Here is an 11,171-nt window from a genome sequence, read left to right on the forward strand (position 1 = left end):
ATATATATATATAGATAGAGTAACTGCAGCGCACTATTGTGCGCATGCGAGAGGGAGGGAGAGAGAGAAAGAGAGACAGACGAACAGATCCCTTCAGTCAGCTCTGGCTGGTGTACTTACAGATAATACTTATGTTGTTTTTTATACTATAGTGCTCTATGTCCGGCTCCTGTAATAAGGGCATTACTATGGGCACTTAGCCTTTGGGGGAGGGATAAGGAAAGGGATGGGAGGCCTCTCATTAAAGGAGGGGGTAAGGGGAAATTAGTCAATTTTGCTGCGAGAAGGTCGCCTATAAGCCCTTCTCGAAGAGCATTGCGTGGTGAAAAAGCACATGTGAAAAATCACAGAGGTACTTGCCCGAAAAGCTGCACTGGCCGGGAATCGAACCACGGTCTCTCGCGTGCTAATCCATGACTTAGCTGACTGAGCCATCGCGTGCTCAATATATATAGATACTTATGTGCACGGTAGCGTTCGCTCGCTTACTCGCTCGTTTTATGGGTTAACTCCCCATTAAGGTGTGCCTAAAGAAGCCACTGTAATAATGTTATACAGCTGTATAATCGAAGTAAACTTATCGATAAGGTAGGAAACTTTTACCATCTCTGGACTGCCCTCAACTTTATCATGACAAGGCATACAGGCCTTTGTGTAACTTAAACCCTTTTTTAATAACAGAGCAGTTCCTCAGAAGACTAAACTGCATCCACCTTTAACTCCATAAGCAAGAGCATTAGTTCTATACCATTCCAACTTGGTGCGCTGCAAAGGAAAACTGGCTGAAGGGCATTGAATGCCCCTTTATAAAGATACTTATGCCATGTTTGTATATTTTTTGTACCACAGAATTACTTCAATCATGAAGGAGGTAACATCGCCCCTGTAATTCAGGTAGCTCCTGTCTTTGCATCCAAAATCTATGCCTCTATCTTGGACTACCTAATCACCACCATCGCCGTGCTTGCAAATACCTAGCCTAGGTGTTTCAACTAAAAATCCTTGTGACCTTGCGCAAAATCAAAATGAGATCCAGTACACACTAGAAAATATAATACAGCATGTACACAATTACTGGTACGCTCTTAAAATGCACAGTATACAGCAAACTCTTATACTATACACAACCCTATCACTGAACCTTCATCCTGCTACGCATCGTTAACCAGCCGCTAAAATAAAAAGCAAATACTAATTTTTTAGAACCAAGCATATTTTTAAATCATAGCTCCAGTTTTTGAAGTAATACTTGTAACACTTTTCTCGAGATTTGAATCGACAACCCACTGCACATGAGCCGGGTCTCTTATCCACGCTACCATTAGTGGTCCCAATATAAGAAAGTCAATTACTACTTCTTGTAGTGCAGTTTGGAACTTATTTTTAAATTAAATATAATTTTGCTGCTTATTGATTTATTTAATTTAGTTATAAAATTTGTCAGTTACTAAACTGTTTATTTAATTGACCAATTTTTTATATATCATAAAAATTTATTTGTATGGCTTAAATATTTCTTAGTAGCAGCTTTTAGTTTCATTCTTTTATAATTTTTTTACATTATTGTCAACAAATAAACTAAAAATAATATACTTCGAAAATGCTCCAACTGCCCTACCGGTGGGTGGGGCGTGGCACCCCGTGGGGCAAGCGTAGCACGGTCGCAATATCTCATTTTTATATTGAAATTTTTACGGCATTTTTCTTTCTGTTTTGATTAAGTAAACATCGAAGGGTTGTAATGAATTTGTTAGTTGTTGTATATTACTATTTATTTTTATTAAAAATTTTTTTTTTTTTATTACAGAAAATATTTAACAAAATTTAAAGTATTACTTAAGCATACCGACTTATGTTTAATTAATTGCTAAATCACAAGATAATACTTCTTGTTGCCTTATTTAAAATTATTGCACTCAAGAATTCTTGATTAAAGGACTTAGCTCTATTTATATCCATAAAAATTTTAGTACTCTGATCGCTGAAAACAGTATTATTAATATTTAAAGAAGTATATTATGGTATGGAACCTCTTAGATAAATCTTATCTGTCGATAATTTACCTACAACTACTTAAGTATTGCACTTCTATTTTGTGGACTGTTTACATAAGGTTTATAGGTAGGTATACCTATACGTAACAGAATAGGTTAGGCGCAGTCGGCTGATAAAATGCAGCAAATATATACCGCAGCTGCTGACCGTGCTCCGCCTGCCCTACCCTCGGTGCTACGCCTGCCCCATTTTAATAAGGTTTTATATTGTTTATAACACAGATAAATTAAAAAAAAAAAAAAAAAATAGTGCACCCATTTTTGTTAAAAAAATCTATTATTTTCGAGTTGTTTCAAGCCAATGAAAAATGAAGCCAACTTTTTCTTAGCAGTGAAATTTTTAAAATTACATAATAAATCGGAAACGTAATTTTTCGACAAAGAGAGCATAGAGGATAATAGGATAAGTATTTCTTATTACATTTATGGCAAAATTCAATTTTTTAAGTGTATGATTATTGATATTATGAGGGTGCCATGCTGAGCCGCCGTGCTCTGCCTGCCCCACCCTCCCCTACCAACGTGACGTTAGAAGATGCAACCGTTAGAATATCAGTAAATTTATATTGGTTCTGGTTAGCGATATTTTCTGTACGGCATAGATACAACTCGTACGGGATACAATAAGAGCAAGAGTATGTATAGTATAGTGAGGAGTTATTAACTGATTATGGCTGTTACCAGGTACGTACGCTCGCGTTATATCTCTCCCAGTGTCGTGAGAGTAACTGTAAGAATTGTTATTAATCTTTATTCGTTACGTTAAATAATTATGTTTATTAGTTCATCCGTTCTCTTCTTATGTTTGCTACCTAACTTTATATTTATTTTATTAACAGTAATCATCGTAGGCAGTAGGAAGTTTGGTGTGAAATCTTCAGAAGATTCGATGAAATCACACAGTTTTGTACGGGCTAGCCTGGTAGCACGTCATACCATAGCTTTACTTTAAACTTTCATTATCTATTTATTATATATTGTTTATGATTGTTTACTTATTACATGTTGAAATGTGTATTAAAACCACATCCAATGACTAAATATCTTTATTAAAAAGGTAACTGCACCACCTTTGATACATTACAATGGGTTATTTTAAATATCCTTTCACAGAAGGCACTCCCATTTATATGTTGTCTGTAATAGAAGTGTAACCCCTATCTCAAGTTATGACGTCAATCATGACGCCATGTGTGATATCGCAAAATACGTCATTCATGACGTCGTGAATGACATATTGACGTCAATATGACGTCATTTACAATGTCACTAAAGACGCACTCCACAACGTCTCAAAAGACGTCATTTACACAGGTTGTTGTTTAACAAAGGGGTGTTTAAAAGCATTTGACGGCCTTGCAGGTGCTACCATCAAGATGGTAACACTAAAACCGGGAGGTTCAAGTATTTTTTATAATAAAAAAAAATTTTCTCAAATAGAGAAAAAACTCTTTCTAAATTCAAAAACTTTTCGAATCCCTTTGTTTTGGTGTTACCATCTTGATGGTAGCACCTGCAAGGCCATCAAATGCTTTTAAACACCCCTTTGTTAAACAACAACCTATGTAAATGACGTCTTTTGAGACGTCGTGGAGTACGTCTTTAGCGACATTGTAAATGACGTTATATTGACGTCAATATGTCATTCACGACGTCATGAATGACGTATTTTGCGATGTCACACGTGACGTCATGATTGACGTCATAACTTGAGATAGGAACCCCATACTTGGGTACCCAAGCACCCATTGATTATTGGTTTTTTTAAATTTACTTTTATGCAATTTACTTCATAATTTTTCGAAAGACACTTTTATAGCAATGCATGTTTGCCTTTAAAACTCAAATATTTAAATTATTCAAATCGAAAAATAATTTGATCGGTTTTATAGGTTGTATAAAAAAAGGAATAGTATTTCATAAATATAAATATATACATAGAGATAAGCAACAAATTATAAATGAGTAATCATAATAGTTATTAATAAACCAATTGATACTACTGTAGTCTCAATGTGATCATAGAAAAATCCGAGAACTTTTAATGACTGCATTGTGTTGGGCATAACTTGAACGAATATTGACTATGTTTAGGTAACGAGTATTTTTTAAGTGCTTTTTATTAATTGATGATTTCCTACGGCAATAAGTTGTTGACTTCAAAATGTTGACTTCAAAATCGAATAAAAAAATGAGAAAAAACAATCAAAATCATATTTAATAATGAAATGGTACAAAGAGTTTTTATAAATTTGTAGACTAACTCATCAAGTAGATTATTGAAAATTAGCTGGGGCTTAGTAGGCGAATCTCTTAATACTTAAATGGGAACTTTATATCTTCCTATATTGTATAGTCGTAAGAGTTAGAGCGAGGTTTCGCCCCCCATCGCTCCCCCCTCCCCACCAGCTCCTCCCAAATAAGATAGTTTTTCTTTCATTTTCTTGCATTTTTCGAGTAATCCTAATTAATTCTACGCCCCCCCGCTCCCCCACCTCCCCTCTGCTCCCCTCCAGCTCCCCCCATACTCCTCCATGTATAATGTGAGTAAATTTGTAAAGCCTTATATATTAACTGTTACAAATGGTCTAATTTTCACATATAATTTTATTTGACCATAACAAAAAATTTTGTTACAATTAACTTACTTGCGATGTTTATTTTGATTACATACTCTAAAATGTCTTTTAAGGTGCTCTGCTCTTACATAACCTTCCCCACAATTTTGACAAATATTTTTTTGAACGTTTTTTCATGATTTTTCAGATGTTTCTGAAAGTGATACTTTCTTTTGAAACATTTCCCGCATTTAATACACTTAAAATTTTTCTTGTTTTGGCATTACTTTGTGTGACGTAGATAGTTTTTCTTCTCTAATATTATAATGCTACATAGATCACATACAAAAACGTGTGTGCACGTTTGTAGGTCTTTGTACCAGAATAGATGCTGGGTGGCGTGCTGAGAAGCTGGTACGGGCCTGATGCTCTGGAACAACTGACGGAGGCTATTTACAAAGGCTGACGAGTTTGCCTCTGCAGTTGCAGTTGTAAAGAACTCTCTGGAGATGCGAAGCGTGGTGCCGAACAGCATCTCTGCGGGTGAAGCTTGCAGGTCCTCCTTGAAGCTGGTGTGCAAACCTAGCAGCACCATTGGCAGGGCATCTAGCAAGGACTGTGTGCAGCACCTTAAAGTGGCTTTAAGGGTGCGATGAAACCTTTCGATTATCTCATTGGACTGAAGGTGGTATGACGTGGTGTGGACGAGTTGTGTACCTAGAGTAAGGGCGAGTTCGTTGAAGAGCATCGATTCGAATTGTGCACCACGTCCAGAGGTGATGAACAGCGGCGTGCCGAAGTTTAATATCCAATGGGTGTAGAGGGCCTTGGCGATGGTTGTGGCCGTACTGTTAGGTAGCGGAATTGCGGTCGCCCACCTTGTGAATCGATCGATGATCGTGAGGCAGTATTGCATGCCTTGGGCCAACGGCATTTTGATGAGATCCACGTGGATGTGAAATCTGTTGTCGGGCTTGGAGAAGGAACCGAGGGCTACTCTGTTGTGTCTGGCGACTTTGGCCTTTTGGCAAGCCTCACAGTGTTGTGTAACGAGGCAAAATGGCCTCTATATTCCAAAATGCTCTCGCTGATGCAACGTGTATACAAAGAGCATTAATTTGGCGCTTCTCTGAACTGTTTGTTTTTCGCGAGCTGTATATACGCTGAGAGGAGGAGACGAGGACGCCAACGGACAAATCGTTGAGATGCAGAGACACAGCAGCGCCAGCGGAAAAGGACAAGGAAGGTGCGAACGCGACTACCGAGACACAGCAGCTGCTATGTATGAGAGTGACTGCGAGAGGAGATACGTGGCGGTGGCAGTGGCGGCGGCCATTGCTTGAGCAAGAGATCGTGAGTGAGTCGAGAGTAGAGCCTCGAACTGCACGCTTAAGCGCGAGCAGCGAGAGCTTCGGTGACTTGACGGGTTTTCGTGGCGAGAGTTGAGAGAGAGAGAGAGAGTTTTCGAGAAGGTGCGTTGAGTGTTGAGAGAAGAGAGAGAAGTGTACGTGCGAGACGAGAAGCTGCTGTGTTCTCCCAGGACGACGAGGTCTCCAGGTCGAGGAATAAGGCCGCTGAGAGAAGAAGCAGAGAGAGAAGAGTTGAGAGAGAGAGAGAGAAGAGAAAGGGTGAAGCCGCAGGACGAACGACCCGCTCGAGGACACCGGACGACATTACGCCGGGTTGGACTCGCGGACGTTTTGACCAGGAGGTGAGGCTAGAGAAAGAGAGAGAGAGAGATATATATATTGAGAGAGAGAAAAGTAGTGTGTAGCGTGGACCGTGCGAGAGAGAGATTGTAGTGTAGACAGTGAGGGAGAGAGAGAGAGAGAGTTTGGGTTGACGAGACGAGGCTTACGAGAGACCGCGAGGTGCATGGGAGGGCCGCCATTTTTCGTGCGTGTTGTCGTGTATTAGGATAGATAGTAGAGTAGAGAGAGAGAGAGAGAGAGAGAGGGTATAGCAGTGTGAGAGATTGGGGACGGAGTGTGAGTGTGTGCGTAGTAGTGTGGGTCGAGGGCGAGCAGGAGCCCCTCCTGGTCCTGGACCAGCAGGAAGTGGTGGACGAGCGCTCGCGGCTCGCAGGTTGTGAGGCGGAGTCGCTGTAGCGCCGTCCAGAGGTCGAAGTGAAGCATTGTGTCGTGTATTGTGAAGAGAGGGAGACTGTGTATTAGTGTTAAGTGTTTAATAAAGAAACAGTGAAAGGTATTTGTTGTGTGTAAATTAATAGTTTTTCCCGTAGAACGGGAGAACTCCCGCGCCTATCCCCCTTTTTCAGGAGCAGAAACCCAAGAGGTGAGAGGGACAACGGTGACGAACGCGATCGAGATTTGCTAACGCTGCGTCGGCGCCTCGTTTTCTTTCAGGTCAAGAAGCAGTGTTACAGTTGGCACCAGGAGCGTGCGTCTCGACGGATACCTTGCAGTAGATTAAGTGTCCGTCGATGTTGAAAGCTTGGAGCCTGAGACAGGAGCTGTCGAGGCTTGTCAGTTCGTCATCTGCGGCCTGTGCTTCTGCGATGGTTGCCGCGTCGAGTAGGCTCGGTATGGAGATGGTCTCTGTGGCCGGGTTGAGAACGTTGACTAGAGGCGAGGTACGATGGGCAGAGGCTGCAAGGTTGCTCTGGATAGCTGAAACAGACGGGCTGTCACTTGGTGTTGCCAGGGCGTCGTTGGGTCGAGACAGTGTGTCTGCGACGAAGTTGTCTTCGTCTTGTGCGTAGACAAACACGGTGTTGTGCCGCAGGATGTGCTCTAGATGACGTGCCTGTCTTGGCGAAGCTTTGTCCGAGCGCTGAGAGGCTGCATAGATCAGCGGCTTATGGTCCCTGTAAATGACGAAATTTCGGCCTTCCAGAATTCTGTTAAAGTGTTTAACGGCTTCGTAGACGGCCAGAAGTTCGCCATCATACGTGCTGTAGCGTTTTTGCGTTTTGTCCAGCTTGTGTGAGTAAAACCCTAGGGGTCGCCAGGAACCATCAGCCTGCTGCTGTTCTAGGACTGCATCGATGGTGACGTCTGAAGCGTCGGTCCTGAGTGCCAAGGGCACATTTGGGTCGAGGAACGTTGTGCAAGCGGCTTGAGCGATGCACTGTTTGCAACGTTTGAAGGCTTGTTCTGCTTCTGGTGTCCAGTTGAGGGTAGCCTTCTTTGCTAGGCCTTTGAGCAACTCGTGGAGTGGTGCTTGCAGTTTGGTGGCGTGTGGAACACAGCGCCTGTAATAGTTGAGGGCACTGAGGAATCTGCAAAGCTCCGTTGCATTGGTTGGCTTAGTGAAGACTTTGATTACCTCTGTCTTGGCAGGAGGAGGCTGGAATCCATCCTTTGAGACCTGGAAGCCTAGGTAGAGGGCTTGAGGTTTGCCGGTAGAGCACTTTTGCGGGTTGATTTTCAGCTTGGTCTCCCGGAGTGTGACGAACAATTGATGAAGGTGGTCTAGGTGTTGCTCGTGTGATCATGAGGCTATGAAGATGTCATCAATGTACGCTCTGCCGAAAGGCAGCTTCCGAAGGATGTGGTCCTTGGTGCGCTGCATGGATTGTGCTGCGTTTCGAAGTCCTAGCAAGGTGCCAAGGAATTCGAAAAGGCCGAACGGAGTGGTTACAGCGGTTTTCTCAACGTCTTCTGCAGCGATAGGGATCTGATAAAAGGCCTTTTGTAGGTCGATCGTGGAGTAGACGGAGCCTTGACATTCTTGAAGAAGGTCGTTGATTATGGGCAGGGGGTACCTGTCGGATATCGTTCACGCGTTAAGGTGGTGGTAGTCCCCCATGACGCACCATGATTCGTCCTTTTTGGGCACTAGGTGAAGATGGCTGGCCCACTGACTGTTAGAGGGTCTGATAATACCTTTTTCAAGGAGATCTGCGAAAACTTTTTTCGCAGCATTCAGTCATTCTCCAGATAGTAGTCGAGGGCGCTCGAAGATTGGGGGTCCTGTGGTGCTGATTGAGTGCTTCACTGGTAGTCCTGGGAGCTGGATAGGACTGCTACTTAGCTCGAACAGGTCCGCAAATTCTTTGCATAGCTCCGCATACTTCTGTGCGAAGGTGCTGCTGTTGTCGCAGGAATGAGTGACTGTTGAAACCGAGTGAAAAGGCGTCCTGTCAAGGACTCCCTGCGAGGCGAGGCCTGTGAGGGCATCTATAAGCCTGGTGGCATTGAGATCGGGTAAGAGCCCGTACTTTGTCAGGAAATCCGCTCCAGTAATACCGTGTAGCACGTTGGCGATGGTGAAGGTGCAGTCGAAATCTCTTCGGAGACCTAGGTTGAGCGACAGCTTGTATGTGCCGAAGGTCTAGATAGTCGACTGGTTGGCGGCGTATAGTGTGAGTGGCTGCTGTAGTAGCTTTTCTTGAACTGCTGACCTTGGCAAGAGCGATAGGACCGAGCCAGTGTCCACGAGAAAGCGTATAGGTTGGTGCGCTTGTCGCACATGTGTAGGCGGTTTTCAGTTATGCGTGTGTTCACCTCTGCCACCTGATCCAGAGGTGGCACTAAGCGTTTCCCTGTCCTGGTACAATGGGTGCACGGTAGAAGCAGAGCTGCATGCAGCGTATGGCTGCTGCTCCGTGCTTGTTGTGGTACCAGCACCAGGAAGGCGAGGTCGGCGTGGCTGCGGGTGACTAAGAACGGCCTCGGCTGCGGGAGCGGGAATTCCGTTGACGACGGTTGTTGTTGTTGTTGTTGGCCGTGGGCTGCTCGAGTTGCTGTCGTGTGAGCGCGTTGAGGTGCGCTACTGCAAGCCTAAGGGCGGCAACTTCCTGTGTGAGGTTTGGATGTCTGGCTTGACCTGCAGGGAAACTCATGGAACGTGGTGCATGACTCACAACCATTACGGAGGTTCCGGTTTCCAGCAGTTTGTCAGCGGCCTTTGCGAGCTTGGGCATGTTAGCCTGGTCCAGCACTCGAAGCAGTATGGTAGCGTTGGGTGATAAAAGATCTAGCCACCTGACCTTGAGGGCTTCGTCCGTGAAGTTGGCGCCGGTGTGGCTTTTGAGGTTGCGCCATAGTTGAGATGGTTTCATGTTGCCAAGCTGTAGATCTGAGAGCACTTTTTTTAGCTGCTTCTCAGGCGAATCGGACGTCCTCGAGAGAATGGCTTCTTTGATTGCCGTGTATTTGTCGGTCTCGGGTGGGTCGCTGATGATGTCTGCAAGCTGGTCAATGGCGTCGCTGTCAAGTGCGCTGACGATGAGGTTGTACTTCACTGCATCGTTGACGACATTGTGTGAGGCAAAAATGCACTCAGTGTGTTGAAGCCAGAGTTTAGGTTTGGAACGCCAAAATCGGGGCACTTCGCACTTTGTTGCCATGTCTGCGTCCTCGGGAGGGTCCTCGTCTACTGTTGGAGGCACTGAGTCGAGGGGCGACAGGTGTTTAAAGTGAGAGGTTATGTCCTCGATCACCTCGTCGGTAGCGTAGGGTGCGCCAGAGCTTCTTGAGGTGGCTTGACGCTCGACGTTGGTGTGGGTGGTCGTATGGTTGCTTGTACAAGCAGGCTTTAGCACGTGCCTTGGTGCGGGCACGTGGCCGAACGCATGTTCGAAAGTGAGGTTATGGCTCTCGCTGAAAAGTACTTGGCTCACCTGGCTGCGCTGTAGCGCGTCCTCCTGAGGGCGATGAGGAGTGTTCTCGAGGAGCAGAGACGTGCACGAGGTAGTTGTGCGCTCGAGGGCTGTGGTTGAGCTGGATGCGAAACGAGGCTGAGGCACAATGGGTTGTCGAAGTGGCTTTGGTGTTCAAGATGGTGGGCGAAAAAAAACCATGTAGCTCTCCACTTGCATCGGCCGAAAAAGGATATGGCAGAGGCAGCTGGAAAAACGAAGTGGAGTCTTGGGTCGCCTAGATAGGCGCCGATGCCGGTAGCTGAGCTGCTGCTTCTGGGCCTACGTTGAAGGAAAAGGCTTGTCGCTGTTGCTGCGAATGTTCTCCATGTTCAGCCTCGCTCTCCATGCTTTGGCCTTAGCCACGGCCTCGTGCTCGTGTAAGCGAAATCCTGGTGCGTATACTGAAAACCATCACGTCGGGGTCACCACTTTGGGGTATAGTCTATAGGATTCCGGGCTTGAGTAGAGAGACTCAGAGCAAATGCAGATTGTATAGAATTGCCTTTATTGTAGAACAGAATTATTACAAAGGAGACACGGCTCAAAGGGCTGTAGGCATGTGTTGTAGCTTAAGACTATACAAAAGGAACTAACTATATTATAGTACAAGAAGAAGGCTTGTAGCCGATGGAAAATGTAACACTGCACAAATAGTAGTGGTATAGGCGCTGCAGCTGTGAGCGCGAGTGAGAGAGAGCTAGCTTGCGCCGACGTAGAAGATGGTTCTCGGGGTTAGCTGTTGCTTCGCGCAAGGTGTCAAAGGCGCGCTGCCACACACACACACACACACACACACACACACACACACACACACACACACACACACATATATATATATATATATATATATATATATATACATAAATAAGATTTTTCAAAAACGTTTCTTTTCATTCGACATATTTTACAAAATAAGAAAAATACTTAAACAAGTGATTGGGTCGATGTGAC

At 44.4% G+C, this 11,171-nt stretch overlaps 1 protein-coding gene across 1 annotated transcript; it reads right to left on the reverse strand.

Moving 5' to 3' along the window:
- Nucleotides 1–942: 942 nt before the first annotated feature.
- On the reverse strand, nucleotides 943–10,566 carry LOC149373292 (uncharacterized). Its single transcript, XM_089597526.1, has 9 exons — nucleotides 10,468–10,566; nucleotides 9,441–10,343; nucleotides 8,979–9,357; nucleotides 8,605–8,874; nucleotides 8,391–8,475; nucleotides 8,104–8,339; nucleotides 7,031–8,046; nucleotides 4,993–5,678; nucleotides 943–1,009 (listed from the first exon to the last, which is right to left on the reverse strand). Exons 1-9 carry the CDS (start codon nucleotides 10,564–10,566, stop codon nucleotides 943–945), a joined length of 3,741 nt encoding a protein of 1,246 aa, XP_089453652.1.
- Nucleotides 10,567–11,171: the final 605 nt, after the last annotated feature.

Source organism: Copidosoma floridanum, unplaced genomic scaffold, assembly GCF_036245765.1.
Source record: "Copidosoma floridanum isolate Cflo_tuat_1 unplaced genomic scaffold, Cflo_Japanese_pri ptg000033l, whole genome shotgun sequence".
In the NCBI taxonomy this organism is placed as follows: Eukaryota; Metazoa; Arthropoda; class Insecta; order Hymenoptera; family Encyrtidae; genus Copidosoma; species Copidosoma floridanum.

Bases quoted from the DNA above. Each gene is read 5' to 3' on its own strand.
- LOC149373292 (XM_089597526.1), bottom strand. From the start codon at position 10,566: ATGGAGAGCGAGGCTGAACATGGAGAACATTCGCAGCAACAGCGACAA. The intron at 9,358-9,440 runs GTGAGTCATGCA...TGCCGCCCTTAG, and splicing joins CCGGAACCTCCGTAATGGTT to GCTTGCAGTAGCGCACCTCA. The intron at 8,340-8,390 runs GTGCGTCATGGG...GATATCCGACAG, and splicing joins CCCAAAAAGGACGAATCATG to GTACCCCCTGCCCATAATCA.